This window comes from Andrographis paniculata, unplaced genomic scaffold, assembly GCF_009805555.1.
Source record: "Andrographis paniculata isolate CXL003 unplaced genomic scaffold, ASM980555v1 Contig32END, whole genome shotgun sequence".
Classification (NCBI taxonomy): domain Eukaryota; kingdom Viridiplantae; phylum Streptophyta; class Magnoliopsida; order Lamiales; family Acanthaceae; genus Andrographis; species Andrographis paniculata.
The window spans coordinates 1,618,096-1,634,904 of record NW_026137565.1 but is presented as its reverse complement, the minus strand read 5'-3'; the positions used below and the strand labels follow the sequence as shown (position 1 = coordinate 1,634,904).

General features: G+C 39.0%; 1 protein-coding gene across 3 annotated transcripts; it reads right to left on the bottom strand.

Moving 5' to 3' along the window:
- Window positions 1-8,081: 8,081 nt before the first annotated feature.
- Window positions 8,082-16,585, bottom strand: LOC127247860 (allantoate deiminase 2). Of its 3 annotated transcripts, XM_051269913.1 has the most exons (15): window positions 16,338-16,585; window positions 15,752-15,822; window positions 15,337-15,440; window positions 15,181-15,265; window positions 14,945-15,061; window positions 14,641-14,750; window positions 14,464-14,569; window positions 14,287-14,373; window positions 10,729-10,971; window positions 10,519-10,644; window positions 10,239-10,445; window positions 9,582-9,683; window positions 9,353-9,475; window positions 8,460-8,557; window positions 8,082-8,377 (listed from the first exon to the last, which is right to left on the bottom strand). In XM_051269913.1, the coding sequence occupies exons 1-13, from the start codon at window positions 16,447-16,449 to the stop codon at window positions 9,443-9,445; spliced, it is 1,503 nt and encodes a 500-aa protein (XP_051125870.1). In that variant the 5' UTR covers window positions 16,450-16,585; the 3' UTR covers window positions 8,082-8,377; window positions 8,460-8,557; window positions 9,353-9,442. The 3 variants fall into 3 exon arrangements, with proteins under 3 accessions (XP_051125870.1, XP_051125868.1, XP_051125869.1); XM_051269911.1 differs by lacking the exons at window positions 8,082-8,377; window positions 8,460-8,557; window positions 9,353-9,475; window positions 9,582-9,683 and adding an exon at window positions 9,794-10,148 and having other exon boundaries at window positions 16,338-16,582; XM_051269912.1 differs by lacking the exons at window positions 8,082-8,377; window positions 8,460-8,557; window positions 9,353-9,475; window positions 9,582-9,683 and adding an exon at window positions 9,794-10,148 and having other exon boundaries at window positions 15,752-15,819; window positions 16,338-16,582.
- Window positions 16,586-16,809: the final 224 nt, after the last annotated feature.

Here is a 16,809-nt window from a genome sequence, read left to right as displayed (position 1 = left end):
CTCTCACGAGCCCTTGCTGAATAACCTACTAGGGAAAATAATCATCATCAGAAAAGCTATAAGCTGCATCTTGAAACTAAGGTGAATAGGAAAAGCTATTGATGAGAAATAGCCATCATATAGTTTTTATTTATTTATTTATTTTTAACGTTTAAAATATTGTAATGAGCTAATCAATAGAGCATTGAGAAGCTAATAACTTGCATTCCCCAAATGGGTAAAATGCATGTTTTCAACTTTTCAAAATCAAGCATATTTAATAATTTAGGCTTTCTAAGAAATCAACCAAACAAAACACATGACCAAAGGTGGCAGACATATGTTCTCTTGTAGATTTCTCACAAACATTTTTACTATTTCATAATTTTTTTTTTTTTTTCAAAAAATCAAATTAAATAACTATTTTTTATTTTTTTATATTACTCAAAATCAATTTTGCATAGAAAAATCATCACATTAACATCTATTTATATCACATTCAACAACTATTCAAATTCAAATTTTACTATTCAAACTTTTTATCACTCTACTACTTAATCAGATCCAAAAAAAGCAACAACAGAAGAATATCTTCAAATCAAATGGCAAACAAGTTAATGGACATGAGATGAGAGTGGAAAGTTTAATGGACCAGTGAATTGTTGAAGTTATAGAAATAAACTGAATCTATGGTTATAGCGATTATTATCTCCAAGGGTACAACAAACCATCAGGTATAATTTAGTAAGTGAATTGATTAATTAAGTTCCGACAAAGCAAACCTCTTTTGGCGTTATGATAACATCATGATCTGCAGCTTTAGTAGTTGGTGTGAGTATATTTTTCAGGTAACTTCTGGTTTTTCACCATATGATAGGAACAAGAACATAATTTAATAAAATTAAGAACCAATTTTATTACTCAGAAGAAGATTGATATCTTCTGCCCAACCCTAACCGCTCACACTTCTTCTTTTCTGGATAAATTTCTCTAACCCTAATTCCATTTATTTATATCAACTTATAAATATAATTATAAATAAGATAAGGATTAATTTGCAATGCAAATATATAGTAATTATGGTAATGCAGCGATTAAACCAAAATGCCCTTTTCCGCGTCGTGTATAGACACGCAGCGGTACCGTGCCATTGTTTCCGGTGCTTGGTGGTTGTTCCAGATCAACTCTATCCCCCTCCGAAAAAGCCTTGTCCTCAAGGCGAAATTCTGGAAATTGGCCATGCAAATCCTCAATATCCATCCAGGTGGCATCATCCTCGGAAAGCCCTTGCCACTTGACCAAAACTTGAGTTACATCTCGCTCTTCCTGGTGTTACACTTGCTTCCCCAACACTCGCTCCGGTTCAAATAAAGGGATGTCAAAAATATCTAACCCATGGGGCAGCTCGGATTCGACTGGTGATCTCCGACTACTCTTTTTAGTTGTGAGACATGAAAAACAAGGTGAATTCGGCTGGATTCCGGGAGTCACAAGCGATATGTTGTAGCACCAATACGCTTCTCTACTCGGAAAGGGCCATAATAATGCGCAGACAACTTGTGGTGGCATGTGGTCTGAATCGATGTTTGCCTATACGGTTGAACCTTCAAGAACACTGCATCCCCAAGATCAAATTCCACCTCTTGACGGTTCGCATTGGCATACCTTTGCATCTGCATCTGCGCCTATTCTAGGTTGAATCGTAACAGTTGAAGCACTGCATCTCGACCACCTAGAAGTTCAGCCACAACTGCTACCCTACATTCCCCTGGGAGGTAGCGGTGTAAATCCGGTGGTGGCCGCCCATAAACTGCTTCAAATAAGGTGATCTTGGCTGCTGTTTGGAAAGCAGTATTGTACCAATACTCCGCCCATGGAAGAAAAACATCGAAGATATGTTTCCAAGATACGATTAAGTACCTCTGTTTGTCCATCAGTCTCAGGGTGATATGCAGAAGTGAATTTGAGAGTAGTCCCTTGGAGCATAAAAAGTTCCTTCCAAAATGTGCTTAAGAATACCGCATCTCGATCATTAACTATCGAACGAGGTACACCGTGCAGGCACACCACCACCTTAGTGAATATTTCAGCAACAGAACGGGCTGAAAAAGGCATACGTAAAGCAATAGAGTGCGTATACTTTGTTAAGTGGTCCACCACCGCTATTACACAAGAGAACCCTTGGGATTTAGGCAACGAGGTGATGAAGTCCATAGAGATATCTTCCCAAATCGTCGTCGGAATCGGAAACGGTTGTAGAAGACCCGACGGAGAAGATATTTCATATTTAGCCTTCTGGCAAACGATGCAACTGGCCACATAATCCCGTACCTTATGGTACATACCCCGCCAATACACACTAGCGGCAAGACGACGATATGTGCGATAAACACCCACATGTCCTCCACCCGGGTTTGAATGAAACTCACAAAGCAGCTACTGAATCCATTCAGAACCCTCCGGGATGACCAACTGACCTCGATAGAGCAGTTGGCCATCAATCAGCTCAAACTTACTTTGCGTTGTGCCTCCATTTTGTAACTCTTTTTGGATTGCTTGGAGAGAAGGATCTCTACATTGTTCATAGCGTATCTCCTCCCAACCTAGCCATGTGGGTGCACTTATGGCTCCTAACTCCCCTCCCTTCTCACCACGCGTGACAAAGAATCAACTGCAGAGTTAACTCGGCCCGACTTATAGACGATATCGAAAGAGTACCCTAATAGTTTGGCCATCCACATTTGCTGTGAAAAGGTAGCAATTCGTTGTGTGAGCAAGTATTTCAGACTATGGTGGTCTGTCCGTACTGTGAACCTTCGACCAATTAGATAAGGACGCCAATGTTGAATCGCAAGAACTAAACCCATCAATTCATTTTCATAGGCGGATCGGGCAAGGGTTCTATCTGCTAACTCCTTACTAAAGAATGCGATAGGTCTCTCATCTTGCATAAGAAAAGCTCCTACACCCATTCCGGATGCATCACAATCTATTGTGAAGTGCTTTTGAAAGTCAGGCATAGCTAGTAAGTGCGCCGTAGTAAGAGCAACCTTTAAGGCATCAATTCAAGTCTGTGCAGGGGCTGTCCATAAGAATGGCGTGGCTGTTTTCTTCAGTAGTTGTGTAAGCGGACGGCTATGACTCCATAATGTCGGATAAAACACCTATAGTATCCTGTAAAACCAAGAAATCCTCTTACTTCCCTTACCAATTTAGGAATCAGCCAATTTACGAATGCAATAATTTTCTCGGGGTCCATCACCACTCTTTTTTCCGACATGACATGCCCCAAGTATTCCACTGAAGTGCAGCCAAAAGAGCATTTTTTTTTATGTTGGCTTTAAATTCATTTTCCTGCAAAATCGCTATAACAAGAGATAAGTCACCGAGATGGGCTTCCCACGATCGACTATATATAAGTATATCGTCAAAGAAAACCAAGACAAACTTCCGTAAGAGTGGCCGAAATAGATCATTCATGGTAGCCTGAAATGTTTCCGGAGCATTCATAAGGCCAAATGGCATGACTAGAAATTCATAATAGCCATTGTGTGTCCGAAATGCCGTCTTTGGTATATTGGATGGTGCAACTCGAATTTGGTGATAGCCCGAACGAAGTTCAATCTTTGACAAGACCACTGCACCCGTAAGCTCATCTAACATCTCTTGAATAACAAGAATCAAATATTTCCTTGGGATGGTAAGCTTGTTTAGTTCCCGGTAATCGATACAAAATCGCCAACTACCTTTTTTCTTCACGAGCAACACGGGGCTCGGGAATGGGCTTGAGCTTGGCCTTATGATGCCTGCGCACAACATATCTTCCACTAGTCTTTCAATTTCGTCCTTTTGCCCATGCCCATAACGGTAGGGACGAACTGAGATAGGCTTTGCTCTATTCTGCAAGATGATACGGTGGTCCACTGATCTGGTTGGATGGAGTTCCGTGGGCTCACCAAACACCTCTGCGTATGTCTTTAGCAAGGTTTCAAGGGCTGCATTGGTTTGAGAAGTTGCTGCACCCTCTTTCCGCAGCATCAAACACCATGCCGAGTCCACTACGATGGCACAAAATTCTAATTGGGTAGTGCGGAGCATGGATCGGATGGCTACCAGGGACCGGCTAAGAGCTGGATCTCGTTGTAAGGTGGTCGGCACTCCATCCACTTTGAAAGACATTGACATTGTATGCCAATTTACCCGCACATTCCCTAATGTCTCAAGCCATGCAACTCCCAAGATCACATCCACCCCACCCAAGGGGAAAGCATAACAATCAGCTTGGACTATGCATCCTTCCAAGGTAATCTGTAAGCCTGGGCATACTCCTCGTGTAACACCCCCAGTTGGCTCATACTGGAAATGCTACCGCCACACTGGATTATGAGGTCGTCACCTCCTACTTCGGGCCCCACAATACAGTGTTAAGGCTAAAATTAACCATAAAAACGCATTATTATATAACAAAATCTGATTTATGAATATTTACAAAACACACTCCTAAACAAGATGTTTTTCCGGTTAAAAATTTACATATAATACAATAGATGTAAGTTCACTCACTCAGCTCGTCTTTCTATATCCCAAGACGTCCCCTGTCCCGGAGGTGCTATGCATACCTAAACCAAATATTTTTCTTAAAAGCAGTCTAGAATTAAATCCATTTTAAGAACTAAAGTGAAATATGTCATGTCATACCTTTTAAAATAAAGTCTAATCTCCGTCAATCATAAAATAGGTGTCATGATATGCTAATAGTGAAATGATGCAACAAGGATATCAAACTTGACAACAATGCACATGCACATATATATACATCCGCCAAAGTGAGCAGCCGGAATAACCTCGGCTCCATAATAATAGGCTCACTGCATCTGTCTAAGTGAGCAGCCGGAATAACCTCGGCCTCATAATAACAAGCTCACTAAACCATCAACAATAAATAGCCGGAAAATCCTCAGCTCAAGGAAGGACTTGATAAACCCATAATAATTTAACAATCATCCGGTCACTTCCATATACCCACCATACGACTCCCACAATCAATACATGGATAGCCGAACGTTGTCGCCATTAACCACAAGACGCCTCATAGTCTGTGATAGCGAAGATAGGACCCCCACTGACTAGTCCTATCCCGTGTAATGTAGTAGAATCCGTGCAACTTGGAATCACTGAAGGGAAACCCGGAAACTCTACTCCTCACACACCCTAACGGGATCACGTTTGGAATTTGGCATATGATCCTAAACTATCGGTAGACCTCACTAGTAGTTACTCCAATGAGTGGAACAACACCAAACACGAATGATTAGACCAAATACGTCTAAACTAAAATGGGTCTAATCCCTGAATGACCGTGCGACTAAGTTATCCAGTTGTCCGATTACTATCGTCCACTATCGCCGAAGTGTTACGGTACATCGGGGTCGAATATCCTAACCCCAGATGATGCCCTCACCTAGCACTACCGCACACGACGACTAAACGATAGATCCATAAAACATATCCGATAAACCATGCAATATGTGTGCAGCATGTCAAATAAGTGAATTTATCGAAAAGGGCTGGTGAGACAGCTCACCTATCATCTTTTTCATAAATTCACCAACGCGATCAAATACGTATATCAAATATCATAAACCGTTAAGTCTCCCACATGCATACGCACACACATATATATATATAAAAATATATACATGCCCTGAAAAAATGAGTAACATAATATCACATTAACATATTAATCAGAATCGCATGCAAAATGCATACCTAATTTCTTAAAATTAGATTTAATTCCTTTCTACTTACCTTTTATCGACACTCTCTAACTTTTGCAATCTCACTATCTCCTCCAACGTACACTTGTCCCATTATTTACTCAAATTAGATGAGTTATATGTTTATTTATAGGATCTACCTACTTAATCAAAAGTTAATTTCTATAATTAGCTCGTCGAATTTCAAACTTTTATATTTAGCAGAATACAATATTCTAGTTATAAAACTCTTATACCTCATAATATTTATATCACCCGATTATTAAATAAAAATACTTAAAGATATGAATAAACAAGTAGGTGCAATACACTGCCGTTTCCAATTCGGCTCAGATATATATGAAATTCTCAAAATATAACGCTAGGATTACGAATATGCTATTAGCTAAAGATATTAGTCGATTAAATAGCTAAATAGCCAATTATGAATTTTTGAAGAATTTCTAATTTAATATCCTCAATATCTAAATTTATATTAAAATTCGTAATTAAACTCTACGTATAACAAAAAATACAATATCGAAGTCGAAATCAAAATTGAACGGTTAAATTTTTATTTTTTATTTTTTATTTTCTTCTTCCTCCTTTGTGCTCGTTCTTTCCTCCTTAGATGTCTGCTTCTTCCTTCTAATAAGATTTGTTTCATTTATATATATATAAAATTATATTATTATTATTATACATTATATTATATTATATTATATTATATTATCATTATTAACGTTGTTATTATTATTATTATTATTATTATTAAATTATATTATATTATATTTTATATTTATTTTTATCTTTATCGATATTTATCTTTTTAACAGTCTTTTCAATCATAATTAACATGTAAAATAGAAATAAAATTTATTTCGGAATATTTATTTGCTAAATAATATTATTTTATAAACTCCGAAATCGGGGCATTACACCTCGGCATTCCAAACGTCGCCCATCCCCTAGTGTGACTCCAAACTTGCCTGTAGGCTCTATCAATAATTCCATCTCTGTTACGATAGAATGCAAAATGAAATTGTTTGTTCCACTGTCGATCAGCACAATCACACTTTTATCCTGCAAAAGTCCCTTAATTTTCATAGTACGAGGTCCTGTAAATCCCGTCATCGAGTATAGAGGTAAATCTCCCAAGTTTGATTCATCTTGAGCTGCAGCCACCTCTTCGGGAACCATAGCTGCATCACCCTTCGTTTCCGGCAATTCTCCATCCCACAAATCTCCCTCCTCCATTAACAAAATTCTCAAATTGTTTGTGAGGGCACTCATGTAAAGCGTGACAAGGAAGATTACAACAAAAAGTAGAGGCCTTTAGCTCGCCTCTCATTGTATTCCTGTTGCGACAAACGACGAAAATGATTTTTTACTGTAGATTGACCCGTGGTTGTGGATTGATTCGATCCAGCCTTCGAGACAGTAGCACCTCATTTTTCTGGCAACCTTGAGTTAGTGCTCCTAGGTTGACCCCGTGTGGCTGTGGTGGCCGATCAGCTCTAGATCCCAAGTAAGCTCCTTGCGATTCCTGCAAATCCAATTCCACACTTCAACTCACTCGAATGGCTGTTTTCAAAGGCACGCAACTTATTGCGAAGAGGGCGTTGGAGGCCATTAAGGAAATACCCCAAGTAATGATCCTCGGCGAGTCCCAAGTAATGATCCTCAGCGAGTCCCGACACCTGATTCGCTAACTGTAGAAAGTTATTCACATAGGGATCCACCAGGCCAGTTTGTTTCATAGCCGCTAAGCGTTCAAAGGGGCTGCCAACATAGCGATAATCAAAACGGACCATCAAAGCTTGGGAAAATTCCACCCATGATGCATCGGAATGGCGCTCTCGATACCACTGGAACCAGTGCAGGGCTGATCCCTCCATCGCAACCATTGCCAAATGCACTCGTTGCAGACCCGTCATCCAATGTAATTCAAAAAGTTGTTCTGCTCGTGCAATCCACCCGATAGGCGGTGCCCATCAAAACTCGGTAAGGTGACATCAGAAAGGCGTCGTATAGGGGCTTGATTATCTCCAACTTCCTCTTGCTGCGGGAGTGTATTTGCAGCCCTTCCAATTGATGCGGTCACAGATGGGTCTAATGATCTTGTAGGGGCTCTTTGAAGGGCTTGAACAACCGCAAAGATTTCCGCAGTCTGTTTTTGTAGCGCTTCTTGCTGTGCTGCGACGGACACATTCAGTGCTTCCAGTTTCTGTCGAATGTCTCGCTGCTCCTCACGGACCACTCCCAATGTATTCTCTATTTCCACAATTTTCATCTCGACCAGATCCGGCAGGTCAGACCAATTTGATAGGAACAAGGACATAATTTAATAGAATTAAGAACCAATTTTATTACTCAAAAGAAGATTGATATCTTCTTCCTAGCCCTAACCGCTTACACTTCTTTTTTTCTGAATAAACTTCTCTAACCCCAATTCCATTTATTTATATCAACTTATAAATATAATTATAAAATAAGATAAGGATTAATTTGCAATGCAAATATATAGTAATTATGGTAATGCGGCGGTTAGACCAAAATGCCCTTTTCCGCATCCTGTATAAACACGCAGCGGTACCGGGCCATTGTTTCCGGTGCTTGGCGGTTGTTCCATATCACCGTACCTGTAACAAGAGAGATGAAGAGCTCAGTACAAAAACATAGCTGTAACATGAAAATGACATCATAAGCAGTTACAGAGCTTACTGTCACGAAGAGCATTGCCTTGCCACAATAATTTCTAATGCCTTTTTGGTCGATAGTCCACAAACGTGTATTGGTACTTCGAGTCACACAACCTCCAACTGTAGGTGAACAAAATTACACATTCCACTTTACAGTGAGATATGACTGCAAAATGCACTCTAATCCTTCACTTCATAAATGTAGTTGTTACAGTGAAAATGCAAATATTAATTCAACCACAAATTCTAATTTATACTTTAAAAAAATATTTCCTATAAGTTCTATATTTATATTATTCTAAATAAATTTTCATATTTATAAATTACATTCACTTTCAAACTTTGATTTTTTACATTAGTATCCAAAAATATAATTCATATCTTATTTTAAAATTATACATATTGAATTTATCATATATATTAATTATAAATACTACAAATAAAATAATTCTAAATAAGCAACTAAATTCTACCAAGACAAATATGATATAATGATTTTACAAAGATAAAATAATATTTTATAAGTTCATACGATATATTTAAGTAACAATGCTTGTATATATACTAATTTCAACAATGATATTTTTTTAATTATATAAGTTAAATATCAATATTAAAAAGATTTACAAAAGAATCATTTCCTAAAAAATAAAATCACAAATCACTTCTCAAAAAACACAAAATTACACAACACTTCCACTCCAAAAATGGAATAGTGCTAATTTGGAGCAACATTGTAGATAACTCCAAAAATAAAGTTGAAAATGGCTGCAATTTTAATCCAACCACATAATTAAGTGGATTGGAAATGGTCTAATGCTTGCAAAGGGTGTACTATAAGAAATGGACTTTGTGATGTTGGCACTAGTGTGAAAACAAAATACCAAAAATACTAGAATTGCACAAATTACTCACCCACAAACTCCATTGGATATACTCGATCGCGGGAACATTTCTTTGCAATAGTTACATCTTTATCTGGGTTGGACCCAACTGCATTTGATATTATATGCTGAGTTTAGTTGTCTCATTGAGTACCTGAAAAACAGTGTGTTACCATTCCAAAGGATATAAAACTACCTAACTGAACCATTGTTAAATAATATATATATATATATATATATATAATCTAGAGGAGAAGTACCTGTCTCTTGAAGGGAATTGAAGCAAGAACTCTCTCAGAAGCACTTTGCCTGTCTGTTGTAACTAAGACCAGATGGTCTCCACTATCATAAACATCTCTCACCTGCAATGTCCATTAGATCACCATTATAATTTACTGTGATGTGTGTAAATTTGTTAGTCGATGACGGTATTGCATCCACCACCTACAAAGCTGCCAACCAGCATACAAAATTCCAAGCAAAACAAGGTTAAGTGAGATAGCCTATTTGATACAAAATTTTCCAAATAAGAATGGATAATGAACACAGAGGTTACAGAGGGATGTGGTTGCTGCTTACCATTCCAAGTACAAAAAAAATAAAATAAAATTCTACTAGGTGATAGTGAAGTAAAATGATTTATAAATTGACCGACATATATTTTCAAATCTGCACTATTCATAATTATTAGAGAGATGAGGGGAGAGGGTTGTGTTCTCCAGAAATGCCAGGACAGCCAAGCCAGCGGCCCACACATCATCCTCTGATACATGCTCCTCCGGAGAATGACTGACCCCACCTCGGCAACGCACAAACAACATTGCCACCTAACCACCACCAAGTAAGTACTAACTGTGACTGCGAGAGAGCAAACCATTCATTCATTATTCGCAATGAGAAGAGACATGGACACGCACCTTTGTTAGTTTAGACATGGCCATTGCATCATGCCCTGCTCCGCTCATCAGCACTGGCACTGGCACTGCCGCTGCCACTTCATCAACAGCCCTGCTCTCCTCCTTCCCATTATCATCAATGACCCCCCATCTGCCTCCAGCTGCTGCCGCCGCCGACTTTAGCTTCAAACTCAATTCAGGGTCACACGCCGCTGCTTTTGCATCATGCTGAAACCCAACTCCCCATTAGAGGTTATTCAGAAATTTAATGGATCAAACTTTGTTACTCAAATCTCAATACCTTGCGCTCCACAAGGCACACAACTGACCGCTCCCCACATACTTGGTGTATCTTCCTTGACAGTTCATAGATAATAGCTTCTCGCCCTAAATCATCCATTGCTCGTATGTCCACTGTGAATGATACCTGCACACATAACAAAACTGAAGTCATTCATGATTACACCAGCAGGCAGACAAGTCCAGAATCAGGAACAGCAATATTACTTGCCTGTCCTGGAATAACATTACTTGCACTTGGCCAAGTCCATATTTCTCCCACAGTGCAAACAAGAGATCCTGAAAGAGACTGTACGGTGGACTCTAAACACTGGCCATCATAGGCCAAATAATCTTCTGGTTGCTTGCAAAGATTCTCCAATACTACCATCAATTCTGCAGCTGCAGCCATGGGATCCCTGCGCATTTTCATTGGAACTGTGCCAGCATGCCCTTGCTGGCCTTTAACTGTGACCTGCAAAAGGCAGTTAGCATCTAGAGTTATTTGACTGAAGAAGTATTGAGATGCACATTTACAAGATGTGATTGAAACACAGAGTCGATCATTAAATGATTTCTTAAGAACACACAATATTATTTCTAGGGATATGTAGCCTCAATCTAGATGGAGATAGCCAATCACTTGTTTCTGGTTATAATCTCATAGCTTAAAGTATAGCATATTTTCAATTGGCACCGCTAATGTTATGCCTTAACACAAAACAAAATTATGCCATGTTTATCATAATATGTAAATTGATGTGTGTAATTAGCATCTATTGACTTTGAGAAGGTGCTTGGGTTATTATATCAAATCCAAGACAATTCATATCGATTATGAAGCAAAATATAGTTTTGTTTGTCTAACCAAAATTTTTCTTGATAGTTCCCATATATATGGGTAAACTGTTTCTTTAGCTTTGATCCCTTTATCATTTTAGTCCTGTAATAAGAGTCTGTCGCAAACTAGTCCCGTAAGTGGAAAAATTTTGTACTTTTAATCTTCGGGGCCGGAGATGTCTGCGTGGCACCCGCGTGGCTCGTTGAAAAACACGTATTTTTTTTTTTAATTTATGTATTAAATATATAAATTTTTATAAACCTTAAAACTTAAACTCTAAACCCTTAATATATGTATTTAATACATAAATAAAAAAAATTAAAAAATCCACGTGTCCGCCGGGTATCGCTAACCTGGCGGACACGTGTTCTCTGGCGAGCCATGCGGGTGCCATGCAGACATCTCCGGCGTCAAAGGACTAAAAGTGCAAAATTTTTCCACTTACGAGACTAGTTTGCGACAGCCTCCACTAAAATAATAAAAAAGTCCAATTATAGAGTTTACTCTGATATATTTTATTTTCTCACAAAAAAGCAATATTCAACCCAAAATATTATTTTTATATCGACACAATTTCTCGTACTTTACATAAAATAAATAAATAAAAATAAAAATAAAAAAAAAACCTCAATACACAAATCCAATATTATTTAAAAATGAAACTAAACAGAAAGAAATGCCTAAAGGATATTCTCCATCACCAAGTCAAAAATTGAGATTCAAAAAACTCAATCCATAACTCCTAATCCTAGTGCACAACCCATAATAGCTTAACATTACGGATCCCATGTTATGGAGTTGGGTAAAGTCAAGGTCTATATTAGAAAAGGGAGAAGCACTGTAGTCACTTAAGATAAATATTATTTTATTCTTTATTATTTCTCTTATTATTTTATTTACTGTTTAATTGTTTATTATGAGTGTTAGGCTTGGGCGCATCTGGATCATGTTAGGTTAGGCGGTCATTATTTTGGGAGCCAATTGGTTTTCCTCTGTGGTACTTTATTTCCTTTGATTCGAATAAATTCTCACTTCGATAACCCTAAGTCATAACAATTGGTCCGACTTGCCGGATCTTCTGCTGACGGAATCATGCCATCTCCAATCAACAACGATTCAAGCTATTGGAAGCAACCGTTGGAGAAATACAGGAGAAGGCAAACCAGATCCGTCAGGATCTTTCCGCCAAGTTCGAGACTTTGGGAGAACAGAACACGAATCAGATGGTTCCGCTGCGGCAGGAGTTGCTCGCAGCAATCAAGGCAGCGGTTGGCGGCGTCAGCGGCGGCGCTGACGCAACTGTGTCAGTGGGTCAGCCACCGACTCAATTCCTGGCGCCCTCAGCGTCGCCGTCCATAGCGCAACATCCACTCGCATTGGATTCTCAACCGTTAGGGGGGTTGACCCCCCGCCATGGTAGTTTCGCCACCCCACTCCTCTCAGAAGTCAGATTACCACCGTTTGACGGGACGGAGCCTATTGGTTGGGTTGTTCGCGCTGAGCAACAGTTTGAACTCCACCAAGTGCGAACAGAACTCAAGGTAGCATCAGCGCCCATCGCCATGGAGGGTACAGCGCTGCACTGGTCTCGATGGCAACACTTTCGCCACCCAACTACCATTTAAGGCGGAGTTTTCCAAAGCCCTAGTACTTATCGTTACGTAGGGAGCCCCTACGAGCGCCTTGTCACACTTCGGAAAAAAGAAGGAGTTGATCAGTATATCAACGAGTTCATCCAACTGGCGATACAGGTGCTAGGCTTAACGGATGAGCATTACCTCGGATACTTCATGGGGGGATTGCAACAAAATACCCGCAATTGTCTGAGGACACTAGACCCCAAAGATTTAGACTCAGCTATCGAAATCAGCCGCAGCATTGAAGCTGGTTCTGTCACGACATATCAACAGCCTGGACAACCGCCTGGTCAATTTGCGAGTTCGTGCCTTAGCAGTGGAGCGCAAATTAGACCTCCGGTAGGTCCCTCTAGTCTTGAGAATGGCATCGGGAGCAGTACACCAAGCACGGACATCCAGTGGATACCCGGTGGCTTCGGACCAATCCTCCGTGCAACTTCCTTTCCGGAAACTGAGTCGTGAAGAGTATCGCGAATGTCAATCTATGCGACTTTTTACCGCTGTAAGGAGCCTTATACACCATTGCATAAGTGTGCGAGCAAGTCCCTTCGAACTTGTGTGGTGGACCCAAACACGAATTGGGTGGCCGAGCTCAAAGAGATAGACAAGGTCGAAGGGTGAACAAAAGATGAGGTCAGATCCACGGAGCTCGAACACATGGCGGTTGAGGGGACAAGCTCATCCCTCAGGTTTTGATACATTGGCGCAGACTAATGTACAAGGATTCGACTTAGGTTGATGAAGAGGAATTGCAATTGTTATGGAGTTGGTAAAGTCAGGGTCTATATTAGAAAATGAAGAAGCACCGTAGTCACTTAGGATAATTATTATTTTATTCTTTATTATTTTTCTTATTATTTTATTTACTGTTTAATTGTTGATTATGAGTCTTGGGCTTGGCACATATGTCCGCCTATATATAGGGCGCATCTAGGTCATGTTAGGTTAGGCAGTCACTTTTGGTTTTGGTTACAGAGCGAATTGGTTTTCCTCTATGGTACTCTATTTCCTTTGATTCGAATAAATTGTCTCTTCGATAACCCTAAGTCATAACATCCCATCAGAACTTTGAAGTTAAACAGAGTTGGGCAATAATAGTACTAGGATGAATGACCTCTTGGAAAGTCCTAAAAAACTCCTAATCCTAGTCACTTACATACAGCAAACCTAGGTACCTAATTGACCTTAAGTTTAACGGCTTAGCCTTTCTCCATAATGTTATTCACAGTAAGGGAAAAGTAGGATAAGCATGTCTTGAGCATAAATCCTGCCATGGAAGCAGATGATAGTGAATCTTGAAAGGTTAACTTACCTTCAAACGGGTCTGTCCTGCTATGCCTTTTACCACACCAAGAGGAAGCCCTAAAGTCTCAAGCACTGGCCCTTGTTCCATGTGAACCTGTATGCAAAAAATAAATCAGGAAAGCTCAACATATGCCTTTTTTTCACGCATTAAATATCAATCCCATATGATAAATTTCCTTGGTACCTCAATATAACCCCAGACAGTTTCAGGGTCATATTTAACCTCCAAAAGATTCTCCTCTGAAATTTCAATCGAGTTCTTTCTCAATGCACCTTGCACTGTGACACCACTGAGAATATCTATCATTTAGAGTGAGTGTCAAAAAATTAAAAAAAAACCTCTTATGTTGATAACGTGAACCTCTTATCGTGCACATGCAACACTGAAACAGGCAATACACCAGCAACTGCTGCACTTCCAAGGAAGGTAGATTGGAATCTAACACCTTCCTCATCACTGAATGCAATAACCTAAATTAAAAAAATAAATACAATAACCAAAATGATTTTAACACCGTACTATAAAGAGGTTTTCCACCTTCAAGGCCCCCACCATGTGTAGAAAAATCTCGTTTTTCTTGTGTACTATGTAAAACATAAGGCAACACCAGAAAGAGGAACAGTCTCATGAGTTACATGATGACGTTCTGTACAAATTTTATTACCTCTACCGGCCGTTTAAGTTTTTCCAGCATTCCGTTGATATTCAACACCTTTAATGCAGACAATGCAGTGATTATTCCCAGTGCACCATCAAAAATTCCAGCATCGACAACAGTATCCTATATAATAAAACAACCAAAGTTGGTTCTGAGTTAAAATAGCATCTTATACTTTTCTCCATTAGTTATTGAATACTTATATGTTTCATTAAATGAAATAAAGAGCACAGTTGCTTCACCAAATGAGAGCCTATTAACAGAGCTTTCTCACTTGGATTCAGCCCTTCAGATCGGCCATGTACATTTCCCATTCTGTCCACCCACCTATACCAATGAAAATATCAAGGTGTTATGAACATGTTAAATTACAAAGAGGTATTTCTTTCTATACTTACGTCTTTAAACCTGCATCCTCCATCCACGTACGAATAAGATTTCCAGCTCTGACAGAAGCCGGGGACTGGAAAACCCTTTCAAGATACCCTTCTGCATCACTCACCTGAAAAGTCAGGGTATTCTTACTGTTAAATATGAATCTTCAACTACAATGCAAATAACCTTATGCAAAATATAACAGCGATATTATTACAACTGACTAGAAAGAGAGTGAGAGTGAGCGTGAGAGATGAACAGAAAGCTTAATTCCCAAGAAACCTTATCAAGAGAAGTATAGCAAACTTTTATGTAAATCAGATAGCGTTTTAAATCTTGCACGATCAAGAAAATTTCACTCTCTTTACCTATTTGGGGAGAGAGAATTACATATATATACATATGTATATATAAAGAGAGAGAGAGATTATCACCTACCTTTCCAAGCTCGACAAGTCGAGCTACTGCTTCATCCTTTAGTATTTCTGGATGTAAACAGTTTATGCCTTCTGCATGTTGAATACATTAAATAGCTGAACAGATAAAATTGACCAAATCCACAGTGAAATTTTATGCCTAGGAATTATATAAAGACATCACATCATTGACATTGAGTGGCAATAAAGTGCACCTAGCCTAGCATATTGAGGCCCTTTGTTTGGCATTATTATGTTTTTCTTCCACTAAATATATTGCTAATAAAATATACGGTCCTACATTCATTGCATTAACATGTTATTCAGTCAATAGACGACAGGATACAGTTATGAATTAAGAAACAAGGTAAGGTGGTTGCACAAGTTCAATTCGAATTAAATCAAAATGGAAGCTATCAAACAAGATTATCTTGAACGGACTCGATTCGATTGAGATGGAAATCCAAACCAAGCCAAGACAGATAAATCACAAATTTAGCCGGAAAGTAGAAAATCAATATTTCTTGAAGTAGAATCCGAAAATAACAAGTGTAAATGAGATGATACATAAATAAGTAGAAAGTTGAAAATGGGAAAAAACACATTACCAGAGAATCCAGCATCAGCGGAGGAGGAGAAGGGGAGAAGGAGAAGAAAGAGAGCAGAGAGAAGGAAACTGAGAGGAGAGGGGAGTTGGCATTGAAGGTAGGCGTACGCCATACTTACTGGTAATACCAGGTAGAGGGAGAGGGAGAGGGAGAGGGAGGGAGAAGAGAGCCGTGACAGACTCGTACTCCTCTGCCTGCGTGAAGTGGAAATGGAAATGGCAATGGCATTGGCAAGTATGGCCAGGGAACTGCGGTGGTCCTAATCATTAACCCACTGTCTATTTATATTTATGTTTATTTTTTATAATGTACTTGCTCAATCTTTTGATAAAAGGATCTTTTAGTTAAAGAGCCCTATAAAGTAAATCAATAAATTATTAATACTAAATTACTCCCTCTGTCCCTCCATCGTCTGCTATAGTGTAATACAGTATTTTAGAACGGTGTAATTAGTAAATAATTAAAAATATAT